Here is a 14645-nt window from a genome sequence, read left to right as displayed (position 1 = left end):
TCTGGTTTTGTCAACAAGAAATGTCATATTCACTACGGGATCATACGGGATGTTGGGTTATGGGGTTAAAAACAAACGTAAAATTTATTTTAACAAAGTAATAGATACTTACGATACATGTAAAAAATACTAGAAAATTACAGGCTAAAGAGGTCAACAAACTGCAGGTTAAAGGAAATAGTTTAATTTTCGATGTGTGCGTGTTTGAGCGGTCCAAGATTTATTTTTAAATTTTAGTGTGTAAAAAATTCTAACTAATAAAAACTGAAACGAGGTAATCAAGAGGAAAGTCTTTGCAGGGGTGGTGGAATGGTATTTTTTTATGGTTCGTTTTTTAGCTGCAAACCAGTTAACGGCTACAGTGTATAAATTGGGAAAAACTCACAAAATGTATTACCCATTACCGGAGTATAAACTGCAAAATGTTCAGGTGGCATCATTAAATCGCCAAAAATCAGATCTTCATTGAAGACCTTAAAATGTCACACAATTAAAACACGATGTACCACTTCGTAAGAATGTGCAAAGTTCACACAAACTTCGCAGAAGTGGTGGTGTAAGAATTTTCGTATTAATTAGCATCCACAAACATACCATAAACAATTGTGTTCTTTCAAGTTGAGTTTCCGGTAACTCACATCACTTAATGATTGTTGAAGAGGCCAGAATACAGGGAAGATGTGTTGTGGAAGTTTGTTTAAAGAGCACCTTACCAAATTTTTCATTTCAAATAAAATAGTGTTTCACAGTTGGTTCTTGCACTTGTATCGAAATAATCTGTGGTAAATAGTTTCCGAAACGCTCTTTGGAATTGTATTGGTGTGGGATTTATACAATTCCCAAATTGACGCCTCACAGAGCCAAACAATACTGATGTAGTTGCAGCAACCTTTTAGTGGAAATTGTAAACAAATTGTACTCTGTGAAAACTATTAAAAATAATAAGCAAAATGTTTATGTTGCTGATGTTGTTTTTAATTTTTTTGTGAGTGATTTAAAAATATTAAGAGTGAATTAAAAATTTTGCAATTCACTTGTGGATAACAACTTATTTGTCAGACTTGTTAAGGATTTAATAAACGCAGTTTAAAACGTCAGAATTGAATAAAAATGTTTTGCTTGAATATATTAATAATTTACAAAAAAGAAGAAAATCGCCAATGTTACTAGTACATACCAATTACAATTTTATTATTAGTATTATACGAATGCTACGAAATATTTGAATCTTCGGGTTTCCCGGGAACGGGCTCCCAAGGTCACACCCGTTCCGCAAATATTGCTGAAGTTTCGTTACTGATATACTGTGACATTACTAAACTTTCTAAGTTGACAGCCTTCTTGAAAAGCTGCGCTGTCAGTTACAAGGCCGGGAAATTGACACTATTTACTAAAGAGCAGTTACCTATTTTTTTTGTAAATGCTCCAGATGAGCAATACCTTCTGATAAAGGTTGTTTCTAATAAATATTTCACGTACCTATAGATTCACTAACAGACAAATTTTTCTAGGTTGTTGCAATTTTTGTTTTGTTTGGGGCATGTCGACGTGTTGAGTTCAATAATTTGTGCATTGGTGATATTAAAGAGGAAGAGTCAGTTGTTATCGTAGACCATGGCCGACTAGTATAAAGATTATGGCCTGTCCAAAGGTACCATACGTGCTGCCATCTATTAATATTTCAAAAACGACAAAAGAATTATTAATACTTTTTGAAAGGCACAAAGGCATTCATACCGAAACAAACGACCATTACACGTTTTGAAGTCTCATAATGTCAAATCAAATTAAAATTTTGCTAAATTATTAAGTGTAATTATTATTAATAGATGGCAACACGTATGGTACCTCTTGGACAGGCCATAATCTTTATACTAGTCGGCCATGCGTAGACATTAAACATACAATTACTAATTGTGCTACCAGCGGTATTTGTGCCTCCACTTGTACCAGGAGGTGTATTACTACTAACAGTGGAGCAATTTGTATTTCTAATACTGAGTCTACTGCTACTACTGCGCGAACAACTTCAGTCTCTGGGATAACAATTACTGGAAATAAAAATTGTACTTTTGGTTTAACTATTAATAAGGAATAAATATTGAATGGACGGGTGTTTACTTAAGTTATCTTGATGCCTTTACGGCACAGCATTACACATTATGGCACGCTTTGGCGGAATCGGCCTAATTATGAACGATTTTGAGATCTATAATGACAGAAATATAATGCTGGTGGACAAAAAAGATATGTATGTAATTTTAAAATAAATGTACAGACGCGTGTTTCCAATGAGTTTTTCCTTTACAAAACCTTGTGATATGAAATTTTCGAAAATCTGGAGTGAGGTGTTCCTAATTTAATCAGTAAAATAAATTGACATTTTTTTCAGCCACCCTATAAAATCAATTCTAAAAAATTGAAATTCAGTGATAAATCACAAATATGGATAGAGTCATCACATTTTGCACATTTTAAATAGGATTGATTGGACACAATTTTAAGATGACGTCGTAAATTTTTTGGGGGGATAAATATATTTTGATTTAAAATTTACCATGTTGTAAAACGTCTGCAAGATTTCAAAGCATTCGGTTTTGCAGTTCCTGATTTAATCCATTAAATAAATTGATTTACTCATTAGTTTTTTGAGCTACATGTATAAGCATCACCAACTCCATCAATTTCTCGAGATAACCGTTTCGATTTTGTAAAAAATTGTTCCCGCAAAGTAGGCCGCGGTGAACATAAGACTGCGCCATCTCCATAGCTCTACGTGAAGTATCATTTTCAAATGTAAATTTGACCTTTTCAAATTCATTTGATATATCCACGATGGGACGAAAATGTTTTGTTTGCGGAAATGCAGAAAAACCAATTTTTAGCATTCCAAATGATGTTAATGTGCGAAACAAATGGATGGAGTCGTTAAAATTAGTTTGTGGTTTGTAAAATGGAAAAAATGTAACAACTCGTTAAAACATTATTGTAGATTCGAGTAAAATAAGTGATTACACAGTATTATGTTCCAACCATTTTGGAAGATTCTGTTTCGATGCCAAAGCAAAACGAATGCGCCTTTGCAAAAACGCACTTCCCACTTTTAACGTAGATAAAAACAAATTTCCGTTAGCAACATACACTTTACTATAGCCTTATATATTTCAGATTACTGATTCTACTAACATCCCACCAGGTCCAAACCCGACTGTAGTTTTAGAACAACAAATTTCTAATCAAATTTCACATATGCAGTCTGATGAAAACAAAGAGTTTCAGGATTTCAAATATCAATGTAAGGTATTAAATTACAGCTTTAGAGAATTCAGGCAAAATATTCGCAAGGTCTATCAAAAGTAAATCATTTGGAAGAACAGGTCACTTCATTAAAAAAATTAAACATTGAGAAAATTATTGAGAATGCAACCAATGCAGATGAAAAATCTTTATTTATTTTAGACATTCTAAAAAACTATAATAAAAAAATACCAAGATGGTCAGAAATTACCGTCCGTATGTGTAGAGTATGGAGATTCTGCAGCCCTAAAGGCTATAAATTTTGTCATAACCATTTGATTAAACTACCCTCCAAGGCCACCATTTCTGTTCTGAGACTTGTTACAGATAATGCATCAATAAATGTTGCCCTGTTCAAAAAATTTGGTGATGACCGCATTAATCATCCTATTTTAGAACAACTTCCATTATTCTTGAGTTTTGATTTCTGTCATGCCATAAAAAATGCCAGAAATTTGTTTTTAAATCATAGTTTATTTTCTTCAGTAGGCATGATTTCGTCACATTATCTCAAACAACGTTATGAATTACAGAAGGATATGCCTGTAAAACCTGTAAGATACCTAACTAAAAAACATTTATTCCCATCAAATTTGGAAAGATGAATGTACTAAGAGCAATTCAAGTATTTCATCCTACAGTTACTTCATCACTAAGATTTTTGAAAGATTCAGGTGACAGTAATTTCTCAGGAGTCTCTAGCATTGTAAACTTTATGGAAATGATGTATAATTCTAAGTCGTGTTCGAATGCGAAATCCTGTCCTAAATGCAGTGAATCGGAAGGGCTTGATCACACGCCGGGCAACTGCAGAGCTGATGAACCTAAATGTGTTAATTGCCTTAGAGCAGTACGAGCGGATAAAGAACTCCTAGATGTTAGACACGGAGCTTGGGACTTATCATGTCCTATTTATCTGAGACACCTTGAAAAATTTAAAAAAGGATTACTGTTAAAAAAATAGCAATTAGGGTTAGACTCAAATAATTCATTTTGCTTGTTAGGGACTATTGTTAACACTTCATCGACATATTCAAGTAATAATAAGACGTTTAATAACTGTATCAAAATACTAGAGGTCTTGGAACGAAAACTGACTTAATTTACGAGTTTAGTACGACTTGCATTTTTGATGTAGTTGCTATTTCGGAAACTTGGCTAAGATCGGATATTGACAGTAGTGAGTTATTTTCATCGGATTTTGTAGTATTTAGAAAAGATAGCGACTTCGGAAGATCGGTGGAGTCTTATTAGCTGTGAAAAAATCGTTGTCGGCTACGTTAATCAATTTGAAAGGTCCTTTGTTTGTTTCGTTGACAGATATAGATATCATTGGTGTCAAAATTTCTAATTTTAATATTACCATCTACATATTTGTTTTGTATATACCTCCAGGTACTGCCTCAGGTACTTTTTACGATTTTGTGGATGCTATTTTCTCTTTAGAATTTATATTCCGTATTAGTATAGAGTATATTTCTTTACGGCACGATGTGTCATTACGTCCTGTTTCTGAGCAGGAGGTTCTCGAGGCAATTAACAAACTCAAGTCCAAATTTACAGCTGGCCCTGACAAAATTCCGTCCATAATAATTAGAGAATGCGCTTCTGTTCTACAGGGTCATCAAAATTGATTGGGAGAGTTGGTACCCCCTGTTTTTGTCGTGAAGTTTGTCAACCTTACGACAGATTTGTTTAAGGTTATATGGCAATGAATTCAGTGGCGTGACAAAAATTAGAAACTTCAAATCTGACAACCACGGCTAATGTTTTTACCAAAAAAAAAAGTCGAAAAAAGACGCCACTGAGTTTTGAAATTTGAAACTTGAAACTTCAAATCTGACAGCTAATATTTTTATACAACTTAATAAACCAAATTATTCAAGTTCAGGTTTACCAACTCTTTCAATCAATTTTGATGACTCTGTAGTTGCTCCGCTTAGGTTTTTAATTAACTTATGCCTAAAAAGTGCGACCTTCCCTGATGAGTGGAAAAAATCCAAAATTGTTCCTATTTTCAAAAGCGGTGACTAAAACATAGTTGAAAATTATCGTCCAGTGGCATTGATGAATAACTTCGCTTAGGTGTTTGAATTTATTATCTGCAAACAAATGATATTCCAACTTAAGAATTCCTTAACGGAAGTGCAACATGGTTTTGTACCTGGTAGGTCGACGGTAACTAATTTGTGTGAGATTACGCAGTTTATCTCTAGCGCTACTGATTCTAATTGTCAAACTGATGTGATCTATCTAGGCTGTTCAAAAGCTTTTGATAGACTGGATCACAGAATACTCTTGTCTAAGCTTGACGTCATTGGTTGTACACCTAAATTGTTAAAATTTTTCTCCTCCTATTTATCTGAACGTAAATGTTTCGTCCTTGTCCACGGACATATATCCGAAGAATTTGAGGCAGTTTCGGGCGTACCTCAAGGTTCAGTTCTTGGGCCGTTGCTTTTTAACGTTTTTATTAACGACATTGTCAATGGTCTGAATGTACAGTGGTCCTTATATGCTGAGGACCCCAAATTTTTTCTAAAATACACAGTGTATAAGACTGAAAATTTACAAAGAAATCTTGAAGCAACTGTCAAATTGGTGTCAGGTAAACAAGATGCCTATAAATAGAAAAAAGTGTGTGACAATGACTTTCGGACTGAAAAAGAATGAGATATTGTTCAATTATAAGATAGGGGAAGTACTATTGAGTAGGCCTGAAATCGTGAGTGACTTGGGAGTAATATTTGATAAAAAATTGTTATTCTCAAGGCATATTGAGACAACTGTTAGCAAATCCTTAAAGACCGATGGATATATATAGTACGCAATTCTAAAGATTTCATGAATAATTCGACATTATTGCGGATTTTTAACTCGTTGGTAAGGAGTCAGCTAGAGTATGCTTCTGTGGTATGGTTTCCGCATTATTCAAGTTATCGTCAGAATTTGGAGCGAGTATTGAGAAGATTTTTTAAATACCTCTGTTTTCGGAATGACGGCGTCTATCCAGTTCAAGGATACTCTCAAACGAAATTATTAGAAAGGTTCTCAGCAGAGTCTGACTGATCGAAATAAAAGAGCTCGAGTGATATTTTTGCACAAATTGTTAAACTCCACATTTGACTGTCCGAGTATGCTCGCACAAATAGATTTTCATAGCAAGATCATGTCACACTAGGTGCAAACATTTATTCTATCTTTATGTTTCCAGAACAGACGTGTTGAAATACTCGCCACTGTATACAATGTGCGAATTAGCTAACCATGTTCACAATGAACTTGATTTATTTCACTGTACGATCAGAGAATTAAAGAAGAGTGAATTTGCTGAGTAAATAATAAATTGAAGTTTGAATTACCAGGTGCATTCTAAGTTGTATGCTCAGTAATTGGAGCTTGACTCTGTTTGAGCATGCTATACAATAATATTATTAATAATTTTTTTCAAATGCATAATGTATCAAACAAACAACATTATATTCATTCTTTAAACAGCAGCGTTGCTCCGTTTGTAAATGTTGATGGTGAACGTCTCCATTGGTTAAATATCACGTTTCCAAATTATATTGAAGACATCCAGAACTGTTCAGCGCGGATTAGTTTAAAGGGACTTAGTAAAAAGACTGCCCATGCACTGTAGTTCACCTCTAAAACTACTTACTTTTGCATCAAGTTTTTGCTTACCCAAGCAGGATTTTATTACGTGTTGACACGTTCATTTAGTTGTGATGCCATATAAGCTACATTTTCCCATATTAGATTGAGGGGTGGTTCGCAGGATCAAACAGATGCCAGGGCAGCAGAATATGCACTACGGCAAATTCTCCGTTGCGGAATTGTAAAAGTTTCTGCTTCATCAAATCCAGCAGAAAAAAGTGGTTATGTTAGTAAATCTACTATTTCAACCTTGGAAAAAAGAAATGAAGAAAACAGTGAGGAAATTGACGACTAGATATTCTTACCCATTATTATAAAAGATGAAATCTACCACTTGAGTGAAAATTTCATACCTGCAAATAATATTATGTCTGCATCTGTTGCATTTTTGTCCGGATATATTATTAAGAAGGTAGAACAAAAATTTGCTTGTGATAAATGTAGCAGACAGTGGCGTAACAATCAATCTCCGGGCCTGTGTTCTACAACACTGTGGGGCCCCTAATGAACAGCGAAATAAAAATTATTTCAAAATACGAGTATAATGAGTAAAGTATGAGTATATTGCAATTAGGGCTTACGTTATATTAAAATCATTCTACCTGAAACACTGAATTAAAAAACAAAATATAATAACTACCTAAATACATATAACTAAAATATATATTAGAAATAAAAATGCTAAAAATGTCCGTTTTTTTTTTATCTCAAAATTGTTTTTTTCTTGCTTTCCAATGGGTACAAGTTGATACAAGATTTGACACATCTAAGCTTCTGGCAATTTGATTTTCAAGTGAGATAATAGCCAGTGAAGATAATCTGCATTGGCCCATTGTGTTACTTAAAAAAAATTTAGTCATTAGTTTCGAAAAAGATCTTTCCGCTGAAGCCAGCGAAAGAGGTACCTATTTCCTATTGTAAGAAAAGTAAAACATGTTGTGATAATTTCACTGAAACTAGTGCAGGTACTAGGTACTCATTCTGTAATAATTTGGCGGTCCAGTGGTTTTTCTACTTAAAAAATTAGTTCTAACATACATCAGATATATTTTATTATTCCAAAAAAGCACCACAAACAAAATTAAAATAGTGTTACGATTGACGGGCGAATAATTAATCGGGCGTAGATAAAAACTCAACAATTTATTTCTGTAGTTGGTATTTATTTACACGACTATAACTGGGATTACAACTTCGCAACTTAAATGCACTCCACTCTTGACTGAATAATGAATGCTTGGTTCCCGACGGTGGCCTCTATTTAAATCCCCGCGTGGCTCTCGATGGATCCAGAACGCCGCTCAGAGTTTGCTGGACGCCGCAATCGAGACTTCTTCTCGGCTCGTCGCGACTTCCGCTTGCATTCGCGCGGCCGATGAGTCAGATTACATACGAGAAGCAACGCGTGGATGCTAGAAGACGCATAGGCGTCGACCGGGGCGGCGTATGGGCTTATTTCGTAACAATAGTTTTGAAAATACGAAAGTTTTCATAAAACACAACTGAAACTGAAACTGAATTTTTTTTTACGTCTTACAGCATAAAGTTTCACTGAAGATCTGTATACAAAATTTAAGTATTTTGTTCTCCTGAATCATAAATTAGTCATACTTTTGTAGGCTAAAGATTGGTAATTTACTTAATGGGGTGTTTAGATTTGCCACAATGGTATTGCGACAGTGCGACAGGTTTATTAGAAACAGATGCTGCTGCATTTCTAGCCGCCGGTGCCGGTCGCTAAAACCCGAGTTTATTGAGTCTATGATACTGAGATGCCGTCAGAGGTCCAGCCCTTTGCAGCAAAAAATCGTAAATAGCAATGAATGATCGATCCTGGGATCACGGCACATTTTCGAATTTTTTATTTCGGGATGTAATTTGACCAATAATATAAAAAATCCAATAAAAAAAATCTTCGTGTGACCGGACCGGGCCCCTTGAAGAGGCGGGCCCGTGTTCCAACGAACACATGGAACACCGGTAGTTACGCCACTGGTAGCAGACTATTTTTATCCACAACAACACCAGGACCTCTTTTAAAATTAAATACTTGTCAAAATCGAGGCGGACTAATAAGTCCTAACGAGCGTTTTGTTGGTGTTATTTATAAATTAACATCAACAATTCAAAATTTAGTACCTTGCCTGAAAGGGGAAAATATTTGCAAAAAATTAATTGACTGGATACATCCTCACCTTTTTAAAAACACTATATTCTCCTGCACTGAACACAGAGATGCAGTTTGCAAATTTATTATAACTACAACTGCAAAACCTGTACTCGATAATATTTGTTTAAGAGCAACGGATTCGTTAACGAGATTATGTTTGAAAAATAAACCTTCGAGCCGAAAAGTGCTAAAATTATAACCAACAATTTTGGTTTAATTATTATTATTGTTATTTATGTGTAGAAAAGTTATGCTTTGTTTTTCTAAAATATTTTTTCACAACTCTAATGAACAAACGCTGTTAACACGCTGTCAGTTTAACAGTTTACTTTAAGTATATAGTAATGTAACTGTTTGGTGGCGACAGTATATGTCCATCAAACGGGAACATTTTTATCAATGGAAAATGAAAAATTGAAACGGCCTTATCTCGAGAGATTGATGGAGTTGACGATGGTATAAGCAATTTAAAAAATATGAATGCAATTATAAATCACAAGTATAGACTTATCATATTTTGCACATTTTCGGTAGGATTTATTCGCTAAAATTTTTAGATGATGTCATGAATTTTTGTGATTGTAATGGAGTTCGTCGGCCGACTCTCTACTTTTACGTTTCCTCGACCTTTCATGACCCCCACAGTACGAAGAAATACGTTTCCGTCTGTCTGTCTGTCCGTCTGTCTATTCGTCTGTCTGTCCGACTGTCTACCGTCCCTGATTTTTATTAGGCAGATAATCTCCGATGGTACTGGGTCGATTACTGTCAAATTTTGTATTTATATTAGGAATATCATGTACATGGTAAAACGCTAACTAATCATCTCCACCAATAATGTGCTGACGTCACTTCAAAATTGTACATAGTAAATGGGTTTTAAATTGTATAAAGTAACATAGTCCTGCACATATAGTTTATGACGCCGCGTTGAGTTTTTACCTGAAATATCCAGATTTTTGAAAAAAAAAATCAAAATTAGAAAACAGTATTTTGCAATTTAATTATGAATCTGCAAAAGCGAATACTTTGAAATCTTGCAGATGTTTTAAAGTTATGATAAACATGATAATTTTTTTTATCAAAATATACTTACTTATTCCCTCCAAAAAACTGATGACGTGAGCTTAAAATTTTGCCGAATAAATCCTATCTAAAATGTTCAAAGTATGATGTATATATGTACTTGTGATTTATCATTTAATTCATATTTTTGGAATTGCTTATAAAGGGTGACTCAAAAAAATTAATGAATGCGTGAATTTATTTTATGATTTTAATCAGGAACTGCAAAACCGAATGCTTTGAAATATTGGAGATGTTTTAAAGTTATCAAAAGCATGGTAAATTTTTGATCAAAATGTGTTTGCTCATCTCCCCTAAAATGTTGATGACGACATCACAAAATTGTGTAAACAAAAAACTTCACTCGAAAATACTGAATATGTTTCATTGTACTGCAGAAATGAGGGAAGTTCTGTCGAAACAACTTTCGACCAATTTTTTTAATAACTTGTATGAGTACAGAATCAACTGCGTAATTCATTGGTTTTCGAACAGTAACTCACCTGATTCATACTTTTGAACCTTTATTGAACAATTGCATTACAGAAAATTAACTGTATTAACACGTTTTAACGATATAGAACACTAAAACATCGTAAGATTGCACTACAGCTGAAGTAATATGTGGTGTCAACTTTAGAAGGGTGTCAGATTTAGACGGATGTACTGTATTTGAATTAATGTATCGTGTAAAATGTATTAATTTTAGTGTTTGATTCAAGGAGGAATTTATTTTAAAAGAAGATGGCAAAAGGATGTATATAAATTATGACAGCGAAAGCAATTCTAGTAAACGTGTGAAACAAAATTCGCAAGTTGAAGATTTTACCCGTGCTATTTCACCAATTAGAACAGCTATTTTATTAGATGAATTGATGGCATCATGCTCGTCAATGGATGAACAAAAAAAGTCAAATATAACGAGGCATAGTGGTAAGTGTACAAAAGAGTTAATTACATTATTTTATCTAGTATTTGTGTGTGTTTTTCTTTTTGTCTCGAGTGGTCAATATTTCGTAAGGTAGTATACAGTACAAAAACTCTGTCTATCCTACATTTCCCTAGCTCACGCTCGAGAAGTACTGTAATAGAGTCCATCCGGCGAACTGCTAATTTCATGTTTTCTCGAAGGTTTCATGATCCATTGAAAAAGAAAAAAGGGATCTTCCATTTTCGTCTGTCAATTGTCTGTGTCTATATTTATTAGACAGATAATATTCGAAAATACTGGACCGATTGTTGTCAAATGTTGTATCTACTTTAGCAATATCCTGTAGATGGCAAAACGCTAACCGAAATTTGTCTCATTATCCCTTCTCATTTCATGATGTCCTCGGAAAATATTTTTTTAGTGAAGGACAATTCAATTTTATAAGATAACATACATCTGTACTTGTGGTTTATAAATATGCATTAATTTTATGTATTGTTATATTTTTACTTCCCGAGGTAAGCTAACAAAGTATAGTGATCGAGTCCATTTGACGAATGACTTATTTATGTTTTCTCGACCTTTCATGACCCCTGCAGTACGAAAAAGTAGCCTCCCGTTATCGCCTTGGTGTGTGTATCAATTTTTATTAGACACGTAGTTTCCGAAACTGCTGGACTGATTGATGTCAAATTTTGTATTGTGTATTAGAAATGTCATGTAGATGGTTAAACGCTAACCAAAATTTGACTAATCATCCCCACCAACAATTTGATGACGTCATCTCAATGAATTGTATTTTTAAATTATTTGAATGTTATACAAAAATATACTTCTATGTTTGTAGTGTACGAATGCGCCATCAGTTTTTTGCTAAACGTTCAAATTTTCGCAAAAACATTTGTATTACCAACACGGGATACAAGGCTTCCTAGCGAAGGGGATTTTTAGGGAATGGCGACCTGTGCTCGTGGGTTCGATGCCGAACTTGGCCCGTTCCTTCGCTTACGCTCGGAAGTATTGTAGTCGAGTCTGTCGGTTGACTCTCTACTTTTATATTTTCTCGATCTTTCATATCCCCTAGAATGTCTCTGTCTGTATGTCTGTTTGGCGTCTCCATGATTTCAAAGCATTCAGTTTTGCAGTTCCTGATTGAATCAATAAAATAAACTCGCGCATTCAGACGCAGACAGACGGAAAAGAGAGACCTATTTCTTCCTGCTCTAGGTGTCATGAAAGGTCGAGAAGACGTAAAAGTAGAGAGTCGGCCGACAGACTCGATTACAATACTTCCTTCGCCTACGCTCGGGAAGTAAAAAGAATATGGGTTGAAAAGTGGATAAACCTCAACTCAAACTCAAAGGGAAAGGAATTTTCCATATGTTAAATATGGAATTATTAACGGAAGATCCGTCATCATAAGAATAGCTTTGTGCATTTTAGGTGAAGCGGTAACCACAACTCCCACAGTAGATATGAGGTAAAATTGTAATAGCAAAAACAATAGCAGTATGATACATTGCTAGTATCAAAGTAACAAAGATAAGCAGAACTCTTGCGGCCTACCTGTAGACTGCCAATTGGATAAGATGACGGGGCATTACAAAGATAGGTGGAAGGCAACTTGGACACTCAACTTTTTTATGACAACCGACAAATGCGCGACAAGGTTTTATTCGATTAAAATAAAGAAAAACAATTTTGCAAATTTAAACGCAAATATTGTTAAAACAAAAGGTTTAAATAATAAACTAATGCATCCATGGTATAGTACATAATACAGGATAGTCCAGGAGTAATAAAGAGTCTGAATCAATTTGAAACGCAACCCAAAATACATTTCACCAGTATAGCGGATTTTATTAAATTACAATAAGAGCATTAAATATAGTAACTTTAATGCTTGTAAAGAGTTTTGACAAAAACTTTCTCTCACACTAAATTGCTTGTTAATGAAGAACAAGCGAAAGGAAAATTTTCAAACTCATTACAGACAATCAAGGAGGTGAGAATGATTGTTTGTAATGGTCATCATTGATTTTCTTTTTTTTGTTAATTCTTCTTGTACGACAACTTTACTCGGTTTTCTTACTTTAGGCTGAAGACGAAGACAGTGGTCTTTCAAACATGTACCTTGTTTTTTATTAAACAGTTTACAACTTTTATCTGTGGAGTTCATTATTCAAATACCCAAATATCATTCTATTAGAAAATGTCTGATTCAGAATTTTTAACGTCTCCTGAATTAAAATATGCAGCAAATGAAGTTGCGCAAAATCTGCTACTAGAAAAGAACAAAAACAGGTACGAAAGAAAAGGCCTACTTCATATTTATCACAGCAAATGCCAGTGAGAATGTGAAACATAATCTTTAATTGCAACGGACCAGCAGAACTTCCACAATAGTCCACACTATTATAAGTGGTTCAATATAATTAATTATGACATTCTTCTGTTTCTTAATAATTGATACAATTGTTGTTACTAGTAGTTTATTAATAAAATTCAAAAATTAAGTGGGGTTCTTTCTGTCCTACATGTCAAATCAAAGATGTCAAGAAAATATTAATCTATGGCGGTAAACTTGAAGCATGTTGAATTGTTAAACTGTCGAAGTCGGTGACCAACTGCCCACAAAACAGCATTCATTCATTCATTCATTCATTCATTCATTCATTCATTCATTCATTCATTCATTCATTCATTCATTCATTACACACTTAGGCATGTATGAATTTCATTATTGCCCTAGATGTGTAATGCATAGTTACTTTAGTTACTAAAATTGACGTAATAATGTTCATTACATATATGATTGAGAATAAAAATAAATAAAATTCGCAAAACTAAAGTTTATAATTTTTCGAAGAAGCTGCATTTGTTCAACACTGGTTGTTTAGATTTTGAGGGCACGTTTCTCTCATTAGAGGGCGACGCCAGTGATGGCAGTTATAATTCAGTGTTCGGCGGGGCTCTTGTCCGTAAAATAGTTGCTTCCTCCCACTGTTTGATTCGATTAAAAAATACGCGTGGATTTATGTCAAAAATGTAACTCAGTGAGTCACTACTTAAATTTCTTACATCTCACATATTAATAGTAGCTTGCCGACCTAAGGCACTTATAGTAAATAACTTGGAATACTAGACAACCACTGAAATGTTACAAACAGATCACAAGAAGGTTGAAACTGCAGCTTTTCGCTGGTTGTCTAGCCGTCCAAGTTAGAAATTCTTTTTCGAGATATAATAAAACTAATAGTGTAGATTCAAACCAACCACCATTTTACTTCAATAGCGCGCAAATTGTTTCGCTTCGTCCATCGTTGCATTTTCGGCCATTGTAATCGCCACGCCACACTGAACGTGCAATGATAATTAGGTGTGGGCGAACTCTTCAAGCGCTTGGACTAATTTTGCATCACTATCCAACATGTTGAACTGGACCAGTGGGTGAACATTGAGTTTAATAAAGAGGGGTTGTTCATGCACAATTTTTAAAAATTATTATTTTTATGTTTCAGC

At 34.3% G+C, this 14645-nt stretch overlaps 1 protein-coding gene across 2 annotated transcripts in view; it reads left to right on the top strand.

Annotated features, from left to right (window-relative positions):
- Window positions 1-14645, top strand: part of LOC135130172 (uncharacterized) — a 32043-nt gene that overhangs the window by 14640 nt on the left and 2758 nt on the right. For both annotated transcript variants that reach the window (XM_064057522.1, XM_064057521.1), the window contains exon 5: window positions 10915-11125. In XM_064057522.1, coding sequence (XP_063913592.1) covers window positions 10915-11125 — 211 coding nt within the window. The remainder of the gene's footprint in view (window positions 1-10914; window positions 11126-14645) is intronic.

This window comes from Zophobas morio, unplaced genomic scaffold, assembly GCF_036711695.1.
Source record: "Zophobas morio isolate AGI-343-1 ecotype UQ-CSIRO unplaced genomic scaffold, CSIRO_AGI_Zmor_V1 ptg000017l, whole genome shotgun sequence".
Lineage (NCBI taxonomy): Eukaryota > Metazoa > Arthropoda > Insecta > Coleoptera > Tenebrionidae > Zophobas > Zophobas morio.
Note: the sequence above shows the minus strand (reverse complement) of the source record. Positions and strands in the feature narration are given on the sequence as shown.